The sequence below is a fragment of the Ictidomys tridecemlineatus genome, chromosome 5 (genome assembly GCF_052094955.1).
Source record: "Ictidomys tridecemlineatus isolate mIctTri1 chromosome 5, mIctTri1.hap1, whole genome shotgun sequence".
Taxonomy (NCBI): Eukaryota; Metazoa; Chordata; class Mammalia; order Rodentia; family Sciuridae; genus Ictidomys; species Ictidomys tridecemlineatus.
Window position 1 is genome coordinate 194,163,601 of NC_135481.1, and position 27,922 is coordinate 194,191,522.

The 27,922-nt window shown below is 58.2% G+C and overlaps 1 protein-coding gene across 3 annotated transcripts in view; it reads left to right on the forward strand.

Annotated features, from left to right (window-relative positions):
* Positions 1 to 25,617, forward strand: part of Kcnb1 (potassium voltage-gated channel subfamily B member 1) — an 82,705-nt gene extending 57,088 nt beyond the window's left edge. For all 3 annotated transcript variants that reach the window (XM_078051956.1, XM_040273935.2, XM_078051957.1), the window contains one exon: positions 14,998 to 25,617. In XM_078051956.1, the coding sequence (XP_077908082.1) occupies positions 14,998 to 16,983 (1,986 nt within the window). In that variant the 3' untranslated portion in view covers positions 16,984 to 25,617. The remainder of the gene's footprint in view (positions 1 to 14,997) is intronic.
* Positions 25,618 to 27,922: the final 2,305 nt, after the last annotated feature.

The window sequence follows — 27,922 nt, forward strand, 5'->3', positions numbered from 1 at the left end:
GGAAGGAGCTGGCCCAGGCGGGCGTCGTGCTCAGAAATGCGAGGCTGTCTTCTTTATTACATTCCAATGGGGCAGTACTCAGTAGGTGCTCCAGCAGTGCTGATTTTTCATCCAGCCATGCAGCACTTTGACCCAGCCCAGGACTGTTCCTGAAGGCGGGGCTGGGAACGGTGCCAGGGGAGGAGGAGGGTCAGTGGTGCCTGCCTGGGCTCCTGCAAACGCAGGCAAGAAAGAGGGGGCCGAGGCTCCAGCTCCTGGGTGCAGCCCGGCTCCCACGGGAGGCTAGGGGACAGGGACAAGGGTCCCTGGAGAGGCTCAAATGTGCTCTCCAATGTGGGGATCAAGTGGCAGCACCTTATCCACGGCTGCCGGCCCAAGGCTTCATGCACTTGAGGGACCAGTCAACACAGGGAGGGCAGGGGACAGGGCGGAGGTGGCGATGGAGGCGGGGGCGCCAGGTGACGGGCAGTTTGCAGGAAGATGGATGAACCCAAGAACAAAGACGGATGGAAGAAGGGAGGAGGGGAGAGGGGAGAAGGGAAAAGAGGGAGGGGAATGTGCAGAAACGGGAGAGGACGGATGGACGGAGAGATGGACAGCTGAAAAGAAGAGAGGAAGAGAATGGATGGAAAACTGGGCGGGAGAGAGGGATGGAGAGGAGGGAGGAGGGAGGAGGCAGGCCCCGCCCCGCCCCTGAGCAGCAGCCCAACAAGCACTGAGTCGTGCCCTCTGTGTGCCAGCCAGGTGCCAGGACAGCCGGGACCCTCCCTGCCAAGGAATTCCCTGGTCAGAGGGCTCCAGGTCGGGTGAGTTGCCCGAGGCACTCAGTAAGAGGTGACATCCTTGTGCAGGACCCAGGGAGGGGAGAGCGCCTGGCCAGGTGTCCAGCGGAGCCTGGAAGGGGCTCTTGACATGTGACAGAGCCACCCACCTGGCAGCTCAGGAGGGCAGACGAGTGGAGACCAGCGCTGCTGGGAGCCAGCGGGGTTGCTCCCGCCTGTCCCCCTGCTGAAGGCGGTCAGTGGTGGCCCTCAGGGGGCAGGGGCAGGGGCTCCGAGTGGCAGGGCCTGGCTCCAGGCTGCGTTCCCAGCCCCAGGGTGGACCTGACAGTCCCCGCTTGCCCCTCAAGGCAGTGGTGAGGTCCTCAGGGGACAGGACAGAGAGGAGAACTGGGCGTGGCCTGGAAGGGAAAGCGGATGTCAGTAGCCGGGTCCTCATGAGGACATCATTACAGTCACAACAGCGGCCCAAGCTCTGGTGTTGGTTGAGGTGGCCACAGTGTTGCTCCTGGCAGTGGTCGAAGTCTTAAAGAAAGCGGTGGCCATGACCAAAAGGGTCCGTCGGTGGTGGCAGGAGCCTCATGTTGCTGGGAGCAGGAGAGGCCCTGACCTCGGTTTCCAGGGCAGGAGTCCAGCCCCTGCTGGCTCAGGCTGGATGAGGAGGGGGCCTCCTGGCTCTGGGCACTGTGGCCAGCCCCCGTCACTGCAGCTCCTCTCCCTGGGTCTGCTCCTGCTCTCGGCCTGAGGCCCAGCCAGACAGTCCGCCTGCAAAGAGAACCTCCCTCCCGCGAGCCACCGCCAAGGTCCAGGACTCGTTCTCATTGGCTCATCTTGTGTCACATGCCCATTCCCCAGCCAATCACTGTGGCTAGGAGAGAGGACCGATGCTGATTGGACCAGGCTGGTCACAGACCACTCCAGGAAAGGGGCCAGGGAGGGTTATCAAAAGAGGAGGAAAGAGTTGTGCAGCAGAGTGGCCCAGTGGGTAAGCTGCAGAGGTAGGGCCAGTAAAGGTGACGCGGGTCAAAGGGACTAGTGCTTGGTAGATGCTCAATAATTAATTTTTTCCTTCCTGTGTGAGAATAGGGAACAGCCATAGATTGGAAGATAGAGCAGCCTTAGGGTCAAATCCTGGCTGTGCTGCAGGTTAGCTGTGTGGCCTCAGGCGTGGTACTTGACATCTCTGTGTCTCAGTTTTCCTATTTGAAAATGGGATGACAAAATGGATTGTTTCAGATGCTAAATGATTAATTGCATGTGAAGTACTTGGAAGGGAGCCTGGCACATAGTGAGTGTTCAGTAAACCTTAGGTATTATTTATGAAATGGAATAGTACCAACTCCTGTGACTCAGGAGATTAAAGTCTCCCTCGGTCTGGGTGCTCCCGATCTTCAGAGGCTCCAACCTTCTCCTTGGGTCTCAGGTCAAACGTTACCTCCTATATTAGTCTTTTTTTTTTTTTCTCTTGTCACTATAACAAAATTTCCAAGAAAAGAGGTTTATTTAGCTCCCCATGTTGGAAGCTGAGGGCCCCACGGCTCAGCTGCCTGACCTCATGGCAGATGGCGCCAGAGGCAGGAGGTGCGCAGGAGGGTCACGTCCCCAGGAAACCAGAGGCTCGGGTAGGGAGCAGGCTAGTGCTTTTATGGGATCCGTCACATAGGAACTAATTGAAGGGTCCCCTAGCAAGACCCCAATCCCTCCCCCAGGCCCGCCCCCAGTTTGCTAAGCGCCTCCCGCCAGGCCCCGCCTCCCGCCAGGCCCCGCCCCCTCGACCAGTCGCAGGGAGAACCAGACTTCCAGCACCAGCTGCCTGAAGGGTGGACAGGCATCAGGACCACGGCCCGCTGTGCACTGACGACGGCCTGTGTCCAGGCGCCAGCCAGCAACCTGGGACCCCAGGCGACCTTGCTAATGAGGCGACCTTGCTAATGAGGCGACCTTGCTAATGTGGTGACCTTGCTAATGAGGCGACCTTGCTAACGCACTTCTTTCCGCCCGGTCCACTGCTGCCTACCCAAGGGGGGTGGGGGGCGGACCTGTCCTGGCCATCACTGTGTCCTCAGAATCTGGACGGTGCCGGCACTCGGTTTGGGTTCCGGAGACGTTGAGTGCATGGGTGGCTGGATGAGCCGGTGCCTGACGTCCACATTTCCTTCCCTGACAGTTTCTGGGCAGCGTGGCCCCGTCAAGGAGGATTCTGGGTCGGAGACCGGGCCTGGGAGAGGTGGCCGTCACGCAGGCCACAGGCACGGGGCAGGGCGGCGAGATGCCTGCGAGAGCCCCCACCCTGCCCAAGGCAGGGCTCCCTTTGCCCTCTGTCCCAGCTCCGAGGGGGCCTCAGCGCTGATGGCCTGAGGCTCAGGTCACCCCAGCCAAGGTCAGGCTAAGCCCGAGGACCGGATGGATTAAGCCTCCCTACGCAACCACTGCATCCGCTGCTTAGCCGGGATTAGGGCAGGCCCAAGGCCCTCCCCGAAGGTGGGTCTCAGGCCAGCCTCCCTCCCTGGCAGGGCCTCCACCCCAGGGAACCTCAAGACCCCCCAGAGATGCGACCCAGGGCCGCTGGGACAAAGTAGCTGTGGCTCCTCTGTTTTCCTCACTGTATTGAATGTCCACGGGTTGCCCAGCCCTGAGCAGGGCACTCGAGGGTCTCAATCAGTCCTTCAGTGTGGCTGTGTAAGGGTCATCTATTTATGTTTAAAGTTCAGTTCCCTTGTAGTTATTGAGCACCTACTGTGTGCAGGGGGATACAGAAGTTACGGAGATGGTCCAGACCCGCGGGAAGGGAGTAAATACATCTGTTCTGATGCTCCTCAGGCCCTAGTACAGGGGACGCGGAAGGAGGGCCAGGGCAGCTGTGGACGGCAGGAAGAGCTCCTTGGGGCACACATTAGTCCCAGGAAGGAGGTTCATGCCTGTAACTCATGGCTGCTGGTGGGGAGCCCCACTGTCTGGAGAGAGTGGAACCGGGGCATCTGTGAAGCACTGAAGGAAGGGGCTGCTTTTCCTCAAAAGCCTCCCATAGCTCCCGCTGCCTGCAGGTCTCCTCCGGACCCCTCCGCCAGAGTTCACAGTTGTCCCTATCTGGGCCCAGGATCTGGCCCCAGGCACTCCTCCGTGTCATCCCCATCTCAGGCAGTGCCCACTACCCTGATCGCTCAGGACAATCCCTGGGGTCCCCCTCGACTCCTCTTCCCTTCCCCCCACGTAGGTGCATCATGAGCAGGTCAGTTGGTCCTGCCTCCAGAGCAAGTCTTGAACTTGTCTTCCTGGCTCCACAGCCTCCATCCCGCCGACACCTCCTGGCCCTCCGCAGGTTGAGTCCTGCTTCTGTTCCAACCCCAGTACAGGTTCCTAAATGCAGCTGGAGGATCGAAAACCTACATCAAGCCATGCTGCTACTTTGCCAAGACCCTCCGTGGCTTCCAGGGCCCTCAGAATAGAAGTCTGTCTTATCCAGTTGTGGGCCCGCCTCCTTCTCCCTCCCGCCTCATCTCTGACACGCTCCACTTTCCTCCCTGTCTCCAGGTGTGCAGCTCTCCTTGCTCTTTCTCTATCGCTTCCCTGTCTCAGGACCTTTGCACTTGCTGTTACCTCTTCCTGGAACACCTTTCCCAGAGTCTTACCATGCCTGGTTCCTCTGCATTCCTCACACATCACCTTCTTGGAGAGGCTCTCCCAGGCCACATGAGCTTAAGTAGCTCTGTCTTATTGAGGTGTGGCGGGATGGGTGGTGGAGAAGGGGAGGCGGCTTCCCAGCAGTAAGCGCAGTGGGACCCCAGAGAATCAGCAGTGCACTTCCCTGCAGATGGGAAGTCGGGCCACGTGGGGGGTGAGGGGCCGCCGCAAGCAGGGAGCACCCAGGACCCAGCCCAGGCCAGCCGTCCTGTTCTCTGCACTGTTTGACCTCTTCCCTCGTCGTCGCTGGCCGCGCTCCTGGTGGTTTATTCCTGGGCTTAGAGGCCCAGAGCCCTGCAGAGGCCACACAGGCCTCAAGCTCTGTGCCCAGGCCGCAAATCAGACTTGAACAGCTCAGGCCTGGGCTCCCCACCCCCTGGTCAGTTGGGGCTTCCACGAAGGAACATGGACCGTCCACCCAAGGCTCAACCCGCATCTAGAGCTCACTTGCCTGTCCACAACCTAAGAAAGTTCCCAGCTCTGTCCCGGGAGCTCCTACCTGTCTGCCTGGCTTCCTCCTTCCATTTCACCCAGGGGAAACCGAGGCCCAGGAGGTGACGGGATGGGCCAGAGTCTACCCAGGTGGCAAGAGCCAGGGCTGCAACCCAGCTCTGGCCGACGCCTGAGTTTGCAGGGCAGACCTGACCGTCCAGCTCCAACCTGCAGGAGCGTGGGGAGCGCCAGTGCCCACAGGAGCCTTGGGGTCCCCCGAGCCATTGTCTGTGCAATCTCTAAGCATTCACTCCGAGGGGTGCCAGGGCTCTGGACCCTTCCCTGGAAACCCCAGGTGGCAGCCAGGACCCTTGGGTGACATTTTTTTGGGGGAGTGAGACTTTTGGGAACTTAGTTCAAATGCTCATCTGGCTCACTCTATTTTCGAACCCTGAGCCTTAGTTCCTGCTCCGACCAGACCCTGAGACAGGCTGGGAGAGTTAAAGTGTGGAAGGTTCCAGAAGAGTCTAGAATCTGACCCACAGCCTGGAGCTCGGGGAGGGTCCACCAAATGCCATCTCTTCCAGTCCTCCACTCTGCCACCCCGTGGTCTATCCATGAAGGGAACGTGGAAGACTTACTGGGTGCCAGGCACCTACTATGCGATACTCCATGTGGTTCAACCACTTCCTGGCTGTGTGACCCTGGGTGAGCCACTCTATGACTCTGAGCTATCTTACCTGTAAAATTAAGGTGATGACTCTGTTAGCCAGGTCCCTTTATGTTTGTAAGATCAAAAACCCAACCCAGTGCACAACCAGAGACATGAAAAATTGTGCTCTATGGTGCAATATGAATTGAAATGCACTCTGCTGTTATATATAACAAGTTAGAATTAAAAAAAAAAACCAACCCAAACCAGCCTGATTTTAAAATTCATTGGTTCATGTTATTGTAAAGCCCAAGGACGTTGGTTTCAGGAATGGCTGGATCCAGATGCTCAAACAGCGTCATCATAAATCTGCCTTTGACTCTTGGCAAAGACCCTCTGCTTCCTCTACTTTTGTGGGAAGATGATTTCCAGCAGGCAGAGATGACCCTCAGTCCTGCAGGCGGACATCCCGTCAGCTCTGTAGCCTCTGCCGAGAGAGAGCTCCGCTTTCCCCAGTAATTCCCAAAAAAAGTACCAGGATGAGTCACGCCCACCCTTCTCATCGCACCCCTGACCCCGCACGCCCACCCAGGGCCCAGCAGGCCTGAGTTCAAGTCTAGCTCTCCTGGGTGGCTCTGGGCACGGTATTTAGTTGCTGCAAGCCTCGGAGCCACCCCCGGGAAGAGGGAGGTGGTGGGAGAGGCTCCCTCTCGGGTGTGGTGGGTAATGCCACAGGGCCCTGCTCACAGAAGGCGCTGGGCAAGGGTGGCTTTGCCCCTGCCAGCCTTCCCTGAGCCACACTGGGCTGACCGTGGCTCCCACCTCCAAGCTGGTGCACCCGCAGCCACCTCTGCCCAGAACACCCCTCCCCCAGCTCTCCCCACTGGAATCCCCTCAGCCTCCATGCCCAGCCTCCATGCCCAGCCTCCATGCCCAGAGGCTCCTTCCTCGGGCAGCCTCCATGCCCAGCCTCCATGCCCAGAGGCTCCTTCCTCAGGCAGCCTCGCTGCTTTGTGTGCTATGGCACTCCCCACTGCAACCCAGGAATTAGGGGAGTGTCTGTCTTTGGGGGCAGGCATAGGAGTGAATGAGCCGGTCATTTGACACAGTTGGCGCGGTGCCTGCAGAGTGGGAAACCAATGAGTGTGAGCTGTCACGATCGCCTCAGGATCGGCCGCTGTTCAGCTGCTGATTCAGGCTTGCATTTCCTCCTAGCGCCGCGGAGAAGATGGAGGTTCCATAACGTTGTGTTTGGCGGTCCTCGCCAGGCACGGCTTCTAAGCCCCCTCCATCCATCCACCCGCCAGTCCACCCATCCTTCCGACCGGCTGACCATCAGCCATCCCTGAACCACCCCTGAACCATTCATTTATCAAATGGACCCGTATTTGCGAAGTGCCCACCCACACCAGGCTCCACGCTGGGCGGTGAGGATCCAACCTCCTGCAGTCCCCAGCTCCCTGGTCGGTGGGAAGGCACCAAAGAACCGGGTGGAGGAGACGCTGCAGATCTGACACATCAAAGTGGGGGAACGTGGTTTTAAAATCAGGCTGGCTTGGGTTGGGTTTCCTTTTTTTTATTCTAACTTGTTATATATAACAGCAGAGTGCATTTCAATTCATATTGCACCATAGAGCACAATTTTTCATGTCTCTGGTTGTGCACTGGGTTGGGTTTTTGATCTTACAAACATAAAGGGACCTGGCTAACAGAGGTATCACCTTAATTTTACAGGTAAGATAGCTCAGTCATAGAGTGGCTCACCCAGGGTCACAGCCAGGTTGTTTTGAACTGGGTGGTCAGGGACAGCCCCTCCACAGAGAGAAAGACCTGTCAAAGAAAAATCTGGTAGGAGAACATTCCAGGCAGAGAAAGAGCACGTGCCAAGGACCTGAGGCAGGAGGGAGCTGGGCATGTGGAGGGGCAGGGTGACTGGCTGCCTGTGTGGAAGGTGGCCGGGGAGGCCAGGCCTGAGGAACCGTCAGAGGGCAGGTCAGCAGGGCTGTGGGCGCCTGTGTCAGTGGGTTTCCCGTGGAGCCTCGCGGCTTTCAGAGGCGTGACAAGGCTCGTTTCTACCTTTAAGAGATGGCCCTGGCGGCAGCGAAAGGCCAGCCCCCTCCCCAGCTCCCACTTCAGTCTGCAGGAAGTTGGGAAGGCTTTTTTGAGGAGTGACATTTCCACTGAGTCCTAAAATAAGTAAGAAACCAAACTGGGGGGGGGGGCTGAGGGCGGGGGCGGGGGTGGAAAGGAGCTGCCCGGGCCCAGGCCCAGTGAACCCGGGGGTGCCCGAGAGTGTGGGGAGCCCAGGTGGGGGGCAAGGAGGGGAGCAGGGGGGACGGGGAGTGCGGGGAGCCCAGGTGGGGGGCAAGGAGGGGAGCAGGGGAGACCGAGCCACGACACTAGTGATGGACGCAGGGCCCCCGTGCAGAGCGTGGAGGGGCCCCTGGCGGCCGCCCTCGCTGTCCCTCGCTCCTCCCCCAGGGCCTCTCCGCTCGCTGTCCCCTCTGCCCAGGACGCTGTGCCAGGCCCCACCCCGTCGCCTCCTCGCACTCGGACCTGACGCCCCAGGGGGCTGAGAGTCCTGGAGGGCCCCGGAAACTGAGGCTCAGAGAGGTGGACACTCGTCCAGGAGCTCAGAGCTGGAGAACGGGGACGCAGGGGTTGGAAGACGGGTCGGGAGGGGAAAGGAGCTGAACCGCAGGCTCAGGCCTTGACCACACGGGCCAGCGCCTGAGGGTGCCCAGCCAGAACTGAGAAATAGGTATCGTGACGACTCACCTGCGCCTTTCCTCCCGGTGTGAACCTCTGCTCACACTCATCTGCTGCAGGAGAAAGATCCACCCTAAGTCCCCCAAATGCCTCTTTCTTGGTGTGTGCTGGGCATCGTCCAGCCACTCTGGCTCTTGTCAGGTCTGGCCACTCAGCGCCGTCACTTTGACGTTGGCCAGAGGCAGCGTCTTCCTGAGGCCCGTAGTAAACTCCCCTGAGCCAGCGCAGCCACCTTGGCCAAGCTTCCGGAAGCCAGCACCCCTCCCCGACCCGCCGGACCAGAGGCCAGGGCTGTCTGTGGCTCGCAGGGGACGAGACCTCGTGGCGTGGCACTCCCAGCTCCTCGGGTTTCTCAGCCCCCCACCCACTCTCTGCAGCAGGGATGGGTCCCCGCCACTCATCACCTTGACACCCACAGTCTCCCTGGCGCTCACGCCCTCCGCACACAGGAAGGACTTCGGAATCAGCCCCCTCGCCCTGCCCTCTGCAGGGCACAGGGCGGGCCCTCCTCCTCCCCACCAGGACCGTCCTCAGGTGGGCGGGAGGCCGTGACGGCTCCAGCTCCCCCAAGTTCCTGCCTTTGGCAAAGCTCACGGGAACTCACTTGGCCTGTTAGGAAGACAGTGCCCAACCTGGTGCCCGTGAGGAAGTCGGTCACCTCAGGGAGAGGGTTCCATGGGGCACTAATGAAAGATCCTAACCCAGCCCTGGCGCAGGCTCCCCGGTAATCTCAGAGACAAGGGAGGCTGAGGCAGGAGGATCCCAAGTTCCAAGCCAGCCTCAGCAACTTAGCAAAACCCAGCCCCCAAATAAAAAAATAAAAAGGGTTGGTGTTGCCAGGTGGTAAAGTGCCCCTGGGTTCAATCCCCAGAGCCAAAACAAAACAAGAAACCATAACCCAGACCCCTGGACGCTGGAATAAGAAAGATGTTTAAAAAGAAACGAGCAAAACCCAGCGCCTTGGAGTCTTAAAGCTGCGGTTTAAACTCCTGTTCATGTTTACCTTGGGCTTTGTTCTCCGAGCCTCAGTTTACCCAGTTGTAAACAGGGTGACCTGCAGGATTGTGAACAGGGTGGAATGGGGTCCTCTGTTCCATTCACGTCTCCTGAGCATCTGCTGCAGGTGCTGACGATTCTGGATTTGGAGAAGGTCAGGCTCAACCTGGCCCTCGAGTTGCTTAGTCTAGGGAGGTGGACTTAATGCAAACCGGCAGTGTAGACAGTGCCGTGGGGAGCAGGGCCCAAGAGCCCAAGACGGGGGATCCGACTCGGTCAGGAAGGGAGGCCTCCCTGAGGAGGTGGGCCCCGAGCTGAGGTAGGAAGGAGGAGCTCACCAGGCAGCGGGAGGGAAGAGCACCCGGGCAGAGGGAAGGGCCTGGGCAGGCTCCAAGCAGGAGGAGTCCTGGGGTCCACGCGGGGCAAAGGATGCTGGCAGCCGGGGTGAGCTGGGAGAGAAGCTGGGGCGGGGTTAGTCTGTCTGTAACCACCTGTAGCCCAAGAGGATTGCTCCTGCCCAGGCCACCACATCTGCCTCCCAGCCAGCAAGAAGGGGAGGGAGAAAGGCTTGATCATCTGCTCACCTTCTCCTGCTGAGCTTAATCACGTGACCACAGTGAGCTGCAAGGGGAACTGGGAAATGTGGTCTTTATTCTGGGCAGCCCTGTGTCCCCGAGGCTCTGTGATGGGGGAACAGGAGGACAGATACGGGGGGTGTCCAGAGGACTCGGCCACCGTGGGCCAGAGAGGCCGTGGGAGACCAGGAAGGAGCCTGTGGCAGTGGTCCTGGTGGGCGGGGCTGGAGGCTTGGGACAGACGGTGGTGCAGGGGGAGAGGCTGGGCCAGATGCAGGGACGTTTGTGAACAGGCAGTGACCAGGCTGGGCCACAGGCTGTTTGTGGGGACAAAGGAAGAGATGGGGTGTGGCAAGAGGACCCCTGAGTCCCTGGCCTGTGCCATCTTGTCTGGAAGGTTCTTCACACGTGGTAGGAGGTCAGTAAGTGGCTGTTGTCCTCACATTCAGGCCTGTCCAGGGTCACAGGCCCAGGACCTGCAGATAAGGCAAGGCCTGGACCCCTGGGGTGGGGGCCTGTGTCCCCGCCGGGGCAGCTGCTCTGGAGCGCCCACCGGTGGTCGCCCCTGGGGAGACAGATAGGTGAGAGGGCTTCTGCTTTTCCCAAGGGAAGGCCAACGTCTGGCTCTCCCCACTCTGAAACTCGGGCGAGTGGGTAAAACGAATCTCCCGGCTCCGCGGGTCACAGCGGCGGGGTCCTCGGCAGGGCCACTCCCTTCCGCCTCTGGGCCTCCTTCTCCTGGGGCAGGCCCGACACAGGCCCCTGGGTTCTGTCCCTGTGTGCCCAGCGGCCCCTGCTCCTGACTCCAGTGTCCACCCCGTCATGGCCCCCACCTGGGCGGAGGAGGACAACCCCGCCCCCAGGCCCTAATCGGATCTGGCCAGTGACCCTTCTAATTGAAACTCCCCAGCAGTAAGCCCCCTTAGAGCCGGGAAGCGGAAGCTCAGGTCCGGAACCTCCTCCTCCTCCCCCGCCCTCGGGCAGCTCCCGGGAGACCCCCGGCCACTGTCCACCGCTTGCAAGCCGTGTGCCCCTGGAACGCCACTGCGTCACCCGTGCCCCAAGCCTCGGCGTTCATTTTCTCCATCCTTGATCTACGGACTGTTTGGGGAGCTCCCGCTCCGTACCCAGCGGGGGACACAGGCCATTCCGGCAGCCCTGTGGTGGGAGATGCCCTGGCTCTGGGACACCCAGGGAGGAGCGGACTCAGGCCACCCTGAGGACCAGAGTGTTCCCTGGGGCTCATCGGTGGCCTCCACGCTGGGGCTTGAATGGGCACCAGGGGTCAGCCAGGTGTGTGGGGGGGTGGCCCTCCAGACAGAGGGGCATCTGGAGGCGAGTGGCTGACTGCGGGGCATCTTGGGGCAGTAAGCGGTCTCGCCAGGACTCAGCGTGGAGTCTGCAGTGGGCGGAATGATCTGGAGAGAGAGGAAGGTCATCTGGACACATGTCCCCATCTCCTCTCATGCCTCATCAGGCCCTGCCGCCTCTCTGGCCTCCTCTCCTCCCACTCTCCCCCTCACCACGCAGCCCCAGCCACGGTGACTTTCTTCTGTTGCTCAATATGCCAAGCCCATTCCCACCCCAGGGCCTTTGCATGTGTGGCGCCTGCTGCTCCCTCTCATCCTTCAGTCTCAGCAACAGGCACATCCTAGGAGAGTCCTCCCTGACCGTTCTCACCCCAGGAGAGTCCTCACGTGGACACCTGGTGCTTCTCTCCTGGAGCCCCTACTCTGCTTTCCTTGGTCACGTGCGCACGTAACACTGCCTGACATCACCGTGCCCCTGGGACTGGCTTATTTTTTCTTCTACCTCTACCTTCCAACCACAGGAAGACGGTCTTTCCTATTAATGCCGCAACCCTACCATGGCGGAGCACTTAGTAAGTGCTCAATACACACATGCTAACCAACAGGGAGGAACTGGAGCTCTGTCCAAGAGCGTCCAGGGCAGGCTTCACGGCTGACCTGCGGCCTGCTCAGGTGTGTGGCCGCCCGAAGCAGTGGTGGGACTTAAAGGCAATGGGATTCCCTTTGTAATAAACGACTTCCTATGGTTTTATGGAGGCGCATTTTACATTCCACATAGTTCACCCATTTCCGTCGTAGGATTCAAGACTTCTCATCCATGTACCCAGCCGCGCCGCCATCATCCTGAGTCCGTTTTAGGACATTCTCATTATCCTGGGGAACCCCTCCTGTCCGCTGGCGGCTAACCCTCGCCCGCCCTGGCAGCCACCCATCTCCGGGGTGTCCTGCAGCCCGCCTCGTCAGGTGGGAGCGGCCCTCCCGGCTGGCTTCTGTTCCACCCGCCCGTCACCTGGATGCCATGGAGAATGTTGCCCTGTGACAGGCCACTCCGAGTCTGTCCCCTCGCCAGTCAGTTGGGGGACACCGGGGCTCGTGCGGCTGGGGGGGAGCAGGCCCTGAGCGTCCCCGTGGCCGGGCTCCGGGTGTCTTGTCGCCATGGCTGCTGTGCCGTGGGCACCTCCCCTCCCTTCTCTGCTGGACTCCCGTCCCTGCCTCCTCCACGCAGCTGGCACAGCAGGGCAGCAGGGGACCCGCAGGGTGGCAGTGGGCAGTTAGGACGGGGGGCCTGGCTCCCAGCCCTCAGTTCACCCTGAGGACGCCCAGCTGCCCTCTCTGTCCTTCCCCGGGAGCAGGACCAGGCCGTCCTCACAGGGAGGGAATCTGGGGGCAGCGCCCTGTCCCTGGAGCTCCAGCCTGCGTTCCCTAGGGACCTAGAACCCCACCAGACCCCGCTGGGCTCCCACCCCAGGAAAACCCAAGCCCTGTTAGGGCCTGAGCTGAGCCAGGAGGACTCCCGGGTGACAGCTGGTCCCCATGCTCCGTCCCAGGGAGCAGATCACTCCGTCCAGGGTTTCAAAGATGCTCAGAGGACGCCTCTGCCTCAGCAGCTGTGAGGGGCCCGCAGACCTAGGGCCGGCCTTCTAGAAGCTACCATCCAGGTGGGGTTGGGGCTAACAGTCACCTGAATCATGATTTAATAACAGTGCCTGTCACGAGGCCACTTGAGAGGTAGGAAATGCAGGTTCAGAGAGGGCCAGGGACTGTCCAAGACCACACAGCTGCAAAGACTCAAACCCAAGTCCCAGACCAGCTTATGACTAAATGCAGGCTGTGGAGCCGTGAAAACAAGAGCCGCTGAGCCTCGGGCGGTCCTGAGGCCTTGTGAACTCACGGGGGGCTCACTGCAAGGGGGCCACGATCCCCCATTTTACAGGCGGGGAAACTGAGGCACAGAGGGCGTAACGGACCCGTGGAAGCTCCCTGGGCAGGGAGTGTGGCCCCGACTCTCCGGGCTTCAGTGGGTCTGGAAGAGAAAGACGTTCTGCTGCCCCCCCGCTGCGTGGCTGCACTTCCCACAGGATGCGGGGCACAGAGCTGGGCCTGGGGCCCTGAGCCCCAACGCCACCCCCCAGAAGGCCTTCCTGGGCATCTGGGCTGCGGAGAGGGCGGGAGGACGCGTTCTCAGGTTGGGGGGCGGGGGGGGGTGCTGCCTTAGAAAAACAGGCTCCGAGATGGGACAATGAGCTGGGTGCATAATTCATGCGTCTGTCACAGAACATCAGTCCTGGGCCTTCCACGCAGAGTGACCTGGGGTTAGAAACTGGAGCGTCCTCCCACGTCTTAAAGGGACACTCCGCTCCCGGAGTCGGCGCCTTGCACACAGGCGCCCCCTTCCTGGAGTCAGAGACGACGGGAGCAGCTCCACAGGGCTCAGCCGACCCCCTCTGGCTGCCCACAAGCCCTGACCCCCTCTGTGCCAGCCCGTGCCAACAGCTCTACATGCCCCCATGCCACCACCTGTGAGGGGCTGCCCCTGGCACGTCCCAGGGTCCCTCGGCCTCGGTACTATGGGCTTTTCAGGCCGGTGCTTCTGGGCATCGGAGGATATTGCACAGCACCCTGAGCCACCGGCCCTCGTCAGTAGCACCCTGCCCCCAGCTGTGACAACCGAAAGTTTCTGCAGAAATTGCTAAGTGTCCCATGAGGGTCAAAATCGTCCCCAGCTGAGAACCACGGGATGCAGCCTTCCGATGCTCCAGGCCACCCAGCCAAGGAGGGCAGAGCTGGGGCCAGCCGCAGAGTCCACTCCCCTGCCCAGAGTCTGCCACCAGATGTTTATTCCAGGGACCACTCATTCATTTTGATGGGTATTTAGTGCATGAATCAATAGCATGAAGAATCAGCCATTTGCATACATTTGCATACTATTAAGGCTGAACTACAGCCTGGAAGGTAGACGGGGGTCTTGTTTAGTTTTGCTATTCACCTTCATCGTTAGGGAAAGAGTGGTCCATGGAGCCAAAGGACACACGCAGTGAGGTACCCCGACAGGGACCATCTGTTTGGAGGCCGCATATTCGTAAGGAAAACTATGCACAAAAGCAAAAGGAAAAGAAAGAAACTCCGTACAGCAATTGCCTCTGGGGTGGAGGGGGGACACCAGGGGGTATCACCGTCACTGCTACCGGCCCCTATCCCCAACTTGGTGGTGGCTTCACGAGTGTCCGTTTGATGACGGCTCAGAGCTCCATGTGAAGTGGGGCTGCTCTTGTGTGTAACAAAGATTTCATTTTACAGTGATCACAAATTTTTTTCTTTCAATGGATGCAAATCAGGACACTAGGACTCAAATGCTCGTGGTTTTAGAAACAGAGGACACTTTGGGGGTAACTGTAGCGAGAGTGCAAAAGCGGGGGTGGGAGAGGCGCGAGGCTGGGGGAGCGGCCCGGCAATGCACCCCACCTTCAGAGCCAGCTGTTCTGCACAGGCACAGAGCTCCGCCCGGGCCTCCCTAACGCCAGGCAGAGATGCCCCCTTCCAGGTGGAGGGCTGAAGCCTGGCCCTGGCCTTCCCACTTGGGCCTCCATGGACTTGTGCGATTAACCCCTGTCGGGGGTCACTGCCTGAGCAGGCTCTGGGCGCCGAGGTGAACCTCAGAACCAACTCACGTCCCCAGTGCCCACAGGCTCCGGGCAGCGGCAGGGACGTGTGTGGTGAGTATCCCCAGGTACGGCCAATGATGCAGACACCAGGGTCCCCGTGACCTTCGCTCGTGCTAACTCGCTCCTCCCTTGTCCTCGCAGATCCTGGCCATCATCTCCATCATGTTCATCGTCCTCTCCACCATCGCCCTGTCCCTCAACACGCTGCCCGAGCTGCAGAGCCTCGATGAGTTTGGCCAGAGCACGGACAACCCGCAGCTGGCCCACGTGGAGGCCGTGTGCATCGCCTGGTTCACCATGGAGTACCTGCTGCGGTTCCTGTCCTCGCCCAAGAAGTGGAAGTTCTTCAAGGGCCCCCTCAACGCCATCGACCTGCTGGCCATCCTGCCCTACTACGTCACCATCTTCCTCACCGAGTCCAACAAGAGCGTGCTGCAGTTCCAGAACGTGCGCCGCGTGGTCCAGATCTTCCGCATCATGCGCATCCTCCGCATCCTGAAGCTCGCGCGCCACTCCACCGGCCTCCAGTCCCTGGGCTTCACCCTGCGCCGGAGCTACAACGAGCTGGGCCTGCTCATCCTCTTCCTGGCCATGGGCATCATGATCTTCTCCAGCCTCGTCTTCTTTGCTGAGAAGGACGAGGACGACACCAAGTTCAAAAGCATCCCGGCCTCTTTCTGGTGGGCCACCATCACCATGACGACTGTCGGGTACGGAGACATCTATCCCAAGACTCTCCTGGGGAAGATAGTGGGGGGACTCTGCTGCATCGCGGGGGTCCTGGTGATCGCTCTTCCCATCCCCATCATCGTCAACAACTTCTCCGAGTTCTACAAGGAGCAGAAGAGGCAGGAGAAAGCCATCAAGCGAAGGGAGGCTCTGGAGAGGGCCAAGAGGAATGGCAGCATCGTATCCATGAACATGAAGGACGCTTTTGCCAGGAGCATCGAGATGATGGACATCGTGATTGAGAAAAACGGAGATAAGAAGGATAAACTCCAAGACAACCACTTGTCTCCCAACAAGTGGAAATGGACAAAGAGGACACTGTCCGAAACCAGCTCCAGTAAGTCCTTTGAAACCAAGGAGCAGGGATCCCCCGAGAAGGCCAGGTCATCTTCCAGTCCTCAGCACCTGAACGTCCAGCAGCTGGAAGACATGTACAATAAGATGGCCAAGACCCAGTCCCAGCCCATCCTCACGACCAAGGAGCCTGCCACCCAGAGCAAACCAAAGGAAGAACTCGAAATGGAGAGCATCCCCAGCCCCGTAGCCCCTCTGCCCACGCGCACGGAAGGGGTCATTGACATGCGCAGCATGTCCAGCATCGACAGCTTCATCAGCTGTGCCACAGACTTCCCCGAGGCCACCAGGTTCTCCCACAGTCCTCTGGCTTCCCTGCCCACCAAGGCTGGGGCCAGCACGGCTCCAGAGGTGGGCTGGCGGGGAGCCCTGGGGGCCAGCGGGGGCCGGCTGGGGGAGGCCAGCGCCACCCCTGACGGCAGCCATTCCTCGAGCTTCCTCATAGAGAGCCCCAAGAGCTCCATCAAGACCCACAACCCCCTGAAGCTCCGAGCACTCAAAGTCAACTTCATGGAGGGGGACCCCAGTCCCCTGCTCCCCGTCCTGGGGATGTACCCCGACCCTCTTAGGAACAGGGGGGGCGCGGCGGCCGCCGTCGCCGGACTGGAGCGCGCCACCCTCCTGGACAAGCCCGTGCTGAGCCCGGAGTCCTCCGTCTACACCACGGCAAGCGCTAGGACGCCCCCCAGGTCGCCCGAGAGACCCTCAGCCGTGGCATTCAGCTTCGAAGCCGGCGTCCACCAGTACATCGACGCCGACACGGACGACGAGGGCCAGCTGCTCTACAGCGTGGACTCCAGCCCGCCCAGGAGCGTCCACGGGGGCACCAGTCCCAAGCTCAGCCTGGGCCCCAGAGCGGACAGGAACCACCTCGAGAGCACCCCGGTGCCTACCTCCCCCAAACCCCTTCCGCAGAACTGCCTTTGCCCGGCCGAGGCGCTGGCTGGCAGGGGCCCCGGGGCCCAGGGGAACCACCTCCCCCCCGACGTCCGGGTGCGGCCCGGAGGAGGGGTCCTGGGGAGCAGCAAGGATCAGAGCCTCTGAGCTGGCCGCGGAGGAGGCCGCGTGCAGGGGAGGCCCAGGGAGGGGGCGGCCGGCTGCCTGCCGCAGAGCTCTCCCGGGTGGACAGAAAGTCTCTGCCAAGCCCCCAGGGACTCCAGAGACGGTCCCCCAAGACCCGGAGAGCCAGGACAGGCCCGTCAGCATGAAACCGGCCATGCCCGGGGGGACAGCGGCTCCCTGTAACAACCCTACTGCCCTCCGAGGGAGATGACAGGCCACAGCCACCACCACCCCATCGCCACCTGACTGAGGCCACCCACTCCCCACTCCTCTCTCGAGGCTGTCCGTCACGGCCTCCGAGGGCAAGTGTCCATCGCCCCGGCTTCCGCGGGAGGAGAAACTAGAACCAGTGGCCGTTGAAAGAGTGGGTTGGCCGATTTGGTATGGGGTGTGGCGGGCCACCTCCAGGCACACCTGCCCGTCGCCTCCTGGATCGTCACCTCCTGGATGGATCCGCTGTTGGAAGGCTACTGAGAGAGCCTGTGTCGCCGGAAAGTCTCTGCGCCCCAAGTCAAGATCCCCGCGCAGACCTCGCTCAAAAGACTTCGCGGACTTCAGGGTCCCGTCGAGCCTGAGGGTTTGTGTTGAGATGTCATCAGGGTGAGTGGCACCATTTGTACTCAATTTTACTTGCCCCCAGCAGTCTGGGGAGGGTTCAGAGGAGGAACTCAGAGCTTTGGCCTAGGGATCTAGGAGGAAGATGCTTCTGTGCTGGCTAGGGTAGACTGGAAAGAAATGCAAGTGTCAAATATGCAAAAGAAAGAGCTACTCAAAGAGACCGTGTGCTACCGAAGAACAGCATCAAATCCAATCTCTTTTCTTTTTTTTTCTTTTCTTTTCTTTCTTTTTTTTTTTTTTTAACCTGCAAAAATGCAAGGGAAAGAACGCCCTCATTGCCTCACCCGGACTCCTGATGCCTCCTGCTACAGCGGGGAGATCGCCTACTATGATAGAAAGTTCTTTTTGTTTCCTGTTATATTCAAGCTAAAAAAAAAAAATGTTAATAAAAAGCACTTTATGTTTTTCAAAAATAGTTCTACCAGGGACAGTGTCCACCTCTTGCACTTTAAACAAGCACTATTTCCGGGGACCGCTTGCTGACCCTGTGGTTGGGTTGTGGCCACATGCCCATTCTGGCCACGGTGGGTACCACTGTGGGCCACACCAGAGTCTGGGGCTCCTTCCCTGCCCCTCTGGAGGCTCCTCCCCGCACCCCTCAGGGGGCAGGAGGGGCCAGGGCCTCCCCCAGACTCGAGTACAGGAGACGGGCGCCCTCCGAAGGTTGCAGCGACGGTTGGGCACCGGGTGTTCCACTCCGCTCTCCCTGTCCACCAGCCTTGGGTGTGTTTCAGTGTCTGTCCAGAAAGCTCCGCTGTCCCTCCTGCGGCCACCATGCAGATGGTGCAGACACAAGCAATAAGTCTCTGTGCGCCCTGCTCTGTTTCTTGCTGTTGGTCCTCTTGTCCTAGCTTGATGACCTGGCATTGTCCTGCCTGCTTTCAGTCCACGGCGTGGCATTGTTGGCTGTCCCTCAGCCCAGTGACGTTGGGTTGGACCACTGTGGTATCCGTCTGTCTGTCAGTAACGATGCCGTGTCCCGGTCTGCCCGTCTGCAGCACGATAGTGCCATGTGGTTCTCTTCATGTGACGTTGGTGGGTGCTGTCCCAGGTCCAGTGGTGTGCTTCTGCCTGTCCTCGGTACAGTGCCAGGCGTGTGTCTTCCTGGTGGCTCGCCTGTCCTTCACTGGCTGGTCTGCCCGCTGTACAACGGCATCACCTACCTGTCAGTACACAGGTATCACAGGGCTGTCCTGCCTGCTCTCCACTCAATGGCACGAGATTGGCCACCTGTCACAGATATGATCATGTAGGGTCATTTACCACTCAAAAATGCGTTTTTCTGCTGTACAGGAACCCAATTCAGACCACTTCTCAGCATCCCCAGGGACTGTGGATCCTCCCGAAAGGGAACAGTCCTGTTATCTGCTGATTTAACATGGAAAAAAAGCACTCAGGTCTTCCTAGGAGTCTTCAGGGCATTCACACAGCAAGCGCATAGGTCCTGGGGCAGGACAGCGTGAGGCCACCCGGGGCAGGACAGCGTGAGGCCACCCGGGGCAGGACAGCGTGAGGCCACCCGGGGCAGGACAGCGTGAGGCCACCCGGGGCAGGACAGCGTGAGGCCACCCGGGGCAGGACAGCGTGAGGTCACCCTAAGTCGGTAGGCACACTGGAGGCAGGAAAGAGCAGCGCTTCCAAATCCTTCCCTGGGTGTACCTCCGGGCTGGGCCTGTTGAGGACGACTGGGGGACAGTCCTCGCCGGCATCTTTGTGTCTCTCTCATTTCCATCACGTTCTGTCCACCATCATCACAAATGTGAAAATTCAGGGAAAACAATCAAATGCTTTTTGATAAAAGTAAATAGTTGTGATTTCCGATTCAGATATTTTTAGAGCTGATGCTATCTGTAAAAAAAAAAAAAAATCAATACCACTAACAATAATATAGCCTATTTTACATATCAGGAGAGCAAACATGTTTAAATATAGCCATATATTGCAAGAGGGAACTCATCACCCCTTCTTTAAACCAAGGCATTTCATGTTGGTTGAAGCAGATGAGGAGTGCACAGATTGGAAAGACCCTTCCTTCCTTCCGTCCTTCCTTCCTTCCATCCTTCCTCCCTGCCCCCCCCCTTTTTTTAACTAATAACCAATTGGTGCAACTCTCCTTGTAACCAAAGGCCCTTTCTGTCTTGTGTCACGCTGGACCTGTCCCCTCCTCCCTCGTGTGTGTTGTCTGACTTTAAAGTAGCATTTTATTGAGTCACTTTTGAAGGACGAATTCAGAAGTATCATTAAGAACCTCCCTTTTCAGGCTGCATAGCCAGAGTCCTATATAGAGTTCTTATAGAAACAGAATCACTGGAATTCAGCATATACTATGCTTAGAGAGTACTCCACTGCAGTCTGGGTTCTCCCCTCCTTGACTCTGTGTGTGTTGCGGGAACACAGCTTCTACCCTGTGCTCAACTCAAAATAGAGGATCGTGACATTCCCCAGCCTTCCCCCCTCTGCCAAACAAAGGACATACCCAGACTCTGCACATGCATACGCCGACCTGAACCAGTGTACCCGTGCGGCCACGCACTGGGAAATCTGCCCAAGGGTCCCCAGTGGGAAGCGGAACTTGAGGGACGGCCGTGGTTTGGGGCAGCTGAAGAGGACTGGGGCCTGCCATCGGTCGCCATGCTGAGCCCACCAGACACAGGAAGCAGGTGGACCCAAACAGGCAAGACCGGCGGCTGGAGCTCAATGAAACTCACCTTGAATCCAACTGAGCTGAACTTCCACCATCACCAGAAAGGGCCGGGGACCAGGCTGCTGCATGCTCTGGTCATGCTGGGAGGGTCTGGCCACCTGGGGGAGAGGAGGGCCAGCCCCGGGGAGCCGCTCATTGGCCTTCTCCTCTTGGGGCAAAAGAGAACAAGAGGTCTGCGGTGCCGTGGATGTCTCAGTGCCTTCTTTAGGAATTCCATCTTAAGCACACTCTTGAGGGGAAAGAAAAAGGAGAGAGAACACTTGTTCCCGGGAGGCCCCTTTCTCTAGAAAGATCGGGGACCAAGAGGGAAGAAGAAGAAGAAGAAGGGAGAGCGACAGAATCCTGAGGAGCCCTGTCCTTCCGACCGACCGCTCAGCCTGCCCCCACGGCGGCTGGGGACACAAGCTCCTTCCTGCCGTCCCCCAGTGTCCTCCGCGTCTCGGGACCCACAGCCTCGTCTCTGCCTTCCTCCTGATACGACCCGCTTTTCTAAGGGAAAACAAAACAGTGTTCTCTTCTGTAAAACCGAAATGTGCTGTTGATATCTGTGACGTTGTATATTTCTGTCCTGCACCCAGGTGACTGGGATGTCTAGTCCATGAACAAGCAGACGTTTAAAATTCACTGAAGCCAGATCCCCAGACCCCCACCCGCTTCCTCCCCCATTTCTCTGCCGACTAGACTCAAGTACCAACCCCAGGTTTTCCAGCCTCAGTCCAAGGTGGCCGCCGCAAAGAGTCCCTCGCCTTCGGGGCGTTTAAAACGATGGTTTTTTGTAACTTCAAAGTTGGCAGAAGAAAGAAGGGGCATTCCTGAATCCCCAGAAGGACAAGAAAACTCCCAACCCCAAGTTTTCTCACCTGCCACCGTTTATGTGACTTTCATGTCACCCAGCGGGATGACCCAAACCAGCCCTGGCCACACCCAGAAATGAGAGTCAACCTCAGCGCACCTTTGCGGTTCTCCTGGCTCTAAAAGCATCTGATGTGTGACTACATCACAGAGTGGCCACGCATCTCAGAGTAGTCTATTTTTCTGTTCAGATAAAAAAATATATATATGTATATGTATTTTTAGCAGATTTATAATAGGGCAATTGAGTCTAACTCCTTCTTTTGCAATACAGAGTGCTATCTTAGGAGTCTCATGGTTGGATATTATCCTAGCTGATATTTTCTGATCTTTTTCATTTCCTCCCAGAGTCCTTTGGGACTTTTTCTTTTCTTCCTGCGGATGCTGATTCTCTGGAGGTGGGAAGACTTGGGGTCTGACTTCCTGCCTGTAGGTCTTTCCGGGCACTAGGAAATGTCTGTCTCTTACCTCATTCCAACTCTGTGTTTCTCCTACTCGTTGCTCTCTAGAACCCAGGGCTCAGATGCAGGAGCGAGAGGAGGGGAGTCGGTAACATGGACCCTCAAAGTCAGCCCTGAGCTGACTCAGGGCTGAGCTCCTACCCCCCACCCTCCAGGAATCCGAAAGGTCTATTTTATTCCTCCCCCAAAATGTTGGAACCAAAAGCCTCATGCAAGCAAACTCGTCCCTGGCTTCTCTGAGGTCCAGACCACTCCCAAGTCCATCTCGGTCAGATTGCTCCCACGCCCGGTGTCCAGCTCCTGGTACCACCAACCAGACCTGAAGACCAGAGCGTGTTCAGGTTTCTCTGAACCACAGAAAACCACGCTGGGCCCCAGATCTCCTCCACTTTGTATCAGCCCCTCATTTCAACCCACTTCTAACTGAGAAACAGTGGTCACACACCCTTGCAGCCAAGAGACGAGAAGAGATGGCCCCCAAATCTGCTCTTTCCTCTCCCCGGGCCTTTCCTTTCCACCTGCCTGGCTGGATCGGTCTCAAGGGCAGCAGTACTTTTCCAGCTTCGGCCTATCTGGCCTGAAGAGGCCTTGCACAGTCCTCATAACTGGTTCCACGAGGCAGTTTTCACCGTGGGTGGGCAGAGCACAGCTCACTGAGCAGGACCTTCAGCAGAAGGTGATTCTCTGCCCACGGGCTCATGCAGGACCCTGAAGAAGGTCCTCAGATCATTCAGGCTTTATGTCCCGCCTGCCTTCCTGTCTCTGGACACTGCCCAGAATAGAGATCTGAGCCAAACCAAGACCCCCAGACAGCAGTGACCCAGCCCCTAGCACGGATCCCCAGAGGAAGCCAACACAAATAGGAATCTGTGACTCTGGACTATGCTCCTATTTGGATTTTCCCACCCACCCCCCAAATCCCTGGCAATCTGGAATAAATACAAATAAGATAAAATAAAACTGACAAGATTTTTTTAACTTTTGCACCAGAACAACAAAATTACCTCTCAGTCGTTTCCTGGGTTCGGTACCCAGATAGGCAAACCCCCTGGCCCTGGCCGTCTTCACTGGGAAAGAGGATGTGCTGTCTGTGTTTCTGTCCACCATCCCTGATATGGTCTGAGCTCGGAATTTCTCCTGAACTTTCCAAAATGGCATCTTGGAGAACTGAAATGGAAAAGGGCTCTGTTAATTGAGAGAACCCTCCTCTTCACCCGGGAGCCTAACTCTCTTCCTTTCTGCCATGTTCCTGAAAAGATCCCCAAAGGCTGGCCGGGGTGGGGGGTGGGGTGGAGGTGGGACATTGACGGGAACAAGAGACCACCCAGCTGCCAGATGGCTGCAGGCGGGACTCGGACGGGTTCTCTGGCATGAGAGGGACAGGGCAGTCAGTTCCAGCTCAAGTTGAGGAAGCCCTTCTGCTAGGCCGGTTGTCTGCTCAGACCCCCAGGCCACCCTGGTCATGAGCCCCCTGCCCTGCAGGTGTCTATAGGGAGGCGAGATGGGACGTGAACTGGGTGACACAAAGGGGCCCTGGCATTGCGTGAAAATCAGACTGAGCCATCGAGGCGATTTTGTTTCTCGGTGTGTGTGTGTGTGTGTGTGTGTGTGTGTGTGTGTGCGCGCGCGTGTGTGCAGGTGACTTGGATATTTGGATATTCTGGGCACAGGCTTTCCGTGGAGGCGCAGGGTGTGGAACACAGGGAGGACGAACTCAGTTTCTAGAAGTTGGAGGCATCATAGAGGGTGCCCAAGAAGGAAGGGGACTCTGTTCTCTGCCTGTTCCGGGTCTCTGGCAATTTTAATGACCATGTCAGTCACCCGTCCAGCCCATCCCCAGTGGCCTCCCAGGAGCCACCGTGGGACGGGATTTGCGCGACCCTCCCTCATGCCAGCCGCAGAGCCGTCTGTAAAGTCCTCCTCTCAGGCTGGCTGTCTCATGGTGCTTCTGCCCTGTGCCCAGACCCTTGGCCCTCAAAGACACGCAGTGATCTCTCTCCCACCCACCCACCAGCCGCCCACTGCCCAGGCAATAACAACGGCACTGTCCCCAAAGGGCTTTTACTTTCTGGCAAGTACAATAGGAGATCCCTCCCTTTCCAGACCTGGGCAATCTCTCCCCGGGAAGTAAACCCAGCAAGGCAACGGAGACAGGCCACCCAGATCCCGCTTTAACAGCGAAAACCATGTCAGCTGCCGCCAAGCAGAGGCCTCTCCCACACCCCTTCCCAAACGGGGCGGCTCCTGCCTTCCCCAAACAGAACATGGGAGGGCAGTGTGGAAAGACCCGCCCTCCGTTGTGTGGGGTGGGCTTGGGGAGGTGGGACTTCGTCTGCAGGTAAGCCCACCTCCAGGTGGCACTGGGGTTTCTATAAGGTGAGGCCGGCCCTGGGGGTCCGGCTCAGTGGGAGAGCACTTGCCTAGCACACGGGAGGCCCTGGGTTCCCTCCCCTGCACTCGCAAACTAAAGAAAAAGAAAAGAAAGAAAGAAAAGATAATAAGGAGAAGTGGCTGGTGTGTGTGGCTGGGCCCACTGCAGCTGCCTTCCCCCAAACCAGATCAAACAAAAGCCGGCCTCCGGGATCTTACCCGGGAGCCTCTGCCTGCAGAAACTGCAGCACCTGACCAGTTCAGGAAATGCAGGGAACCCCTGCTCTGTTCCCCTTGGACTCCCAGGGCCCGGCAGGGACCCCCCACACTGGCTGCCTCCCTGGGCGAAGCTGGATTAGAGAGAAGCAGCCCAGGAGAAGGGGTCCGGGTCCCCTACAGCGTGGCTCTTGGCCCCCAGGTTTAGGGCCCTCTGACCCTGAATGAGCCTGGGTGGGTGTACAGGTAGCTGGCCCCTTGGCTCTCCAGACCTTTCTTGACCTCAGTCCAAGGTCAAGGGCGGGGATCCCCATTCTCTGTACCAGGATCTCAGGGTTGTGCGCCAGCATGTGCCCTTGGCATTTAGTGGCCATCCAGCCTGTTTGGGGAGTGAATGTGTGAAGGATGGGCCTGGGTGGATGACTGGCAGGTGGGCGTGGGCAGGGGGAGGCTGTTACCTGGCTGCAGAGCTGCCGACCGAGGGAAGGAGGCTCAGGAGCCCCCCTCGATGAAGCCCATAACACCCCACCAACGCCACCTGTTCTTGGCCTCCATCTGGGCTCACGATGACATCCAAATTTGACAGTTGTAGTCCCCAAGCCGATTAGGGCCACAGTCCTTTAGCGCCTCCCTCCCCCAGGGCCCAGGAGGTCGCTCAGCCTCCTCCCTGTCTTCCCGCCCTGCAGCCTCCAGCCTCTGGTTTAGTGCAGCTGTCGCTCGTCTCTGGGGAAGACCGTGGTTTTCCCGCTAAACCAAGGGTCCAGAGTGGGCTTTCCCTTGGTCCGGGGCTGGCGGGGTAGGAACAGAGGGGCCACCACCTGGAACTGTATTGCCCTGCTGAGCCGCGGAGGCCCCCTGCCCTCCAGCTTCAGAGCCCATGGTCTCCTCTTTCCTGAGCCTCCAAGCCCCTCATGACAGCATGTGCCCCCCATCCAACAGCTGAGACCCTGGGCCCTCCAGGAACCGTGGTGTGAGGTTGGGGTCTTCCTTCCTGCCAAGCCATCTGACTGCCCGGCCCTGATGGAGCCAGTCACAGCCATAAACAACCGCCGTCCTCAGCCCCCTTCTGGGGTCGAGCTTGTGGGTCTGTCATCTCTCATCAGTTTATGTCTAGTCCTTCCTGTCAAGGGGACGGTGAGCACGGCCCTGTGCCTGGGCTCCCTCCCCCCCCTCTTTCCCTCTCTCTCTCTCTCTCTCTCTCTGTCACACACACACAGAAACCAAACAACGGAAATCCCAGTGTCTTTTTATGCATGTGGTGAGATGAAATTGTGATCCCTGTGTGACCTCCAGCTGCTGCCCTGTCTTGTAAAATGTGTCCAGATGTTTGAGAATTTCCAGGCAAATGGTCCCTCGACCAAGTCTGCGAGTTCAATAAAGGTCTGCAGAAAGCAACCTCCCTGCTGCAGGGTTCTTTGTGGAGGGGCCGGGGGCCGGGTGGGAAGGGCGGTAAGAAGGCTGGGGACCTAAAGGGGCACACGGATGTTTTCTCTTTCCCCCCAAGAGGGAGGGTGTGACAATGCACTGGTGTGTCACCCCAAGCCTGCAGACCAGTGGCAACCCCCACCCCCTGGGACGGTGTCCAGGCCTTGAGGCCCCAACTGTGGCCACATGGCCCTCGGCAACTGTGGCTCTCAGAAAAATGTCTCCCGACAGAAGGCAGAGGCTCAAATGCTGACAGGAGACGGGCAGGTGACACAGTGAGACACTGGGGCGGCCGCGAGGGAGGAGCCTGGACAGGCGCACCCGGAGGGAGCAGGACCCCTTCCTCTGGCCGTGAGCGCGGGGCGGCGCTGGGTCTTTTGAAGAGAAGTCAGAGACCTGGATTTTCACGGGAAATATCCCAACTTAAAAATGTCACCTAGGAATCCCGGGCTTTTAGCCTTACCCTGGCCAGGGAGGCACCCGCTTGAGCAGGGTGTGGCCTCGGGTTTCCGCGGTCTCCTAGTGTAACAAGTCACCCCAACGCCCAGCAGCCGGAAGGGGCTGTCACCTCCTTCGTGGTGTGTGTAGGGCAGGGGCTCAGGATCACCTGCGGCGGGGGTCCTGGCCGGGGTCTGCCCTGAGGTCTCAGTCCTCCGCTCATCTGGGCCCTGGCGCCACTTCACTTGGGCCCAGGAGCCTCGCTGCTCTCTGGCTGCGGGCAGGAGGCCTGTGCTGCTCCCGCGGATCTCAGTGCAGGGCTCCTGCGTGTCCTGGTAGAGACCCACCTCTGCAGGGAAAAGTGCCAAAGAAGGGGGAGGGGCGTTTTCTAAAATGAATTTAAGGACTTAGTTTGTGCCGTGCTAGAGATCTAACCCAGGGCCTCACGGAGCAGGCGAGAGCGTGCCAGGCCTGGGGACATGTTTGTAAACTCCTCATCCTGAAGCCCTGTTTAGCAGAGGGTACTTTTCCAACCGCAGAATGTTACAGCCCAGAAAAATTTCCCATTGGGTTTAGGGAAGTCTTACCAGCATTTTATTTTTCTATGTAAAGATGATAAATAATAATAATAATAATAACCTGCTATCGTCACCTTGTGAAACAAAGAGCATTTCAAATCCCCAAAGTGGATTATCTCAGAATAAGAGACAATCCTTTAAAAGCAAAATTACATTATCGGGAGCTGTAATCCCAGTGACTCAGGAGGCTAAGGCAGGAGGATCACGAATTAGAGGCCAACCTCAGTAATTTAGTGAGGCTCTGAGCAATTCAGCAAGACTCTGTCTCAAAATAAAAAATTGAAAGGGCTGAGAGGTGGCTCAGTGGTGACCCTGAGTTCAATGCCCAGTGCAAAAAAAAAAAAAAAAATTTGTTGAAGTTTTTAATAGATCAGAGTTTCTCAGCTCAGCCCAATCAATGTTTATGGCAGCACATTCTCTGGGGGGTGTCCCATGCACTGTGCACTGCTCAACAGCATCTGGGGCCTCTACCGGAGGCAGATGGCACCTCCCTGAAGCTGCACAATCAAAAATGTTTCTGGACATCGCCAGCTGTCCCTTGAGGGATAAAATCACCTCCAGTTGAAAAATACTGGAGGAGGTTCACAATGCAAAGCCTAAAGGGTCCAGTGAGGAGCAGGATGTCCCTCAGACCTCTGGACCCCAGTCCCCCTTCCTGGAGGCAGTGACCATGCCAGTTTCTCCTGTGCCCCTGAGATGGTCTATGCAAACACACTCACACACTCACACACTCACACACACTCATACACACCCACACACACACACTCACACACTCTCTCTCTAACACACTCACACACACACTCACACACACACTCTCTCTAACACACACACACACTCTCTAACACACACACTCACACTCACTCTAACACACTCACACACTGACACACACACTGACACACACTCACACTCACATCACACCCACACACACTCGCACACACTCACACACTCACTCTGTAACACACACACACACTCACACTCACACACACACTCGCACACACTCGCACACACAGTCTCTCACTAACACACTCACAGACACACACACTTGCACACACACACGCTCACACACACTCACACTCTAACACACACACACTCGCATACACACTCTCTCATACTCTCTAACACTCTCTAACACACTCACACACTCGCACACACACACTCTCTCACACTCTCACACTCTCTAACACACACTCACACACCTATGCAGGCTGTTTGGTTTGGGTCTGCTCCACACAAACAGTCACACACAGACAGTCCCGCAC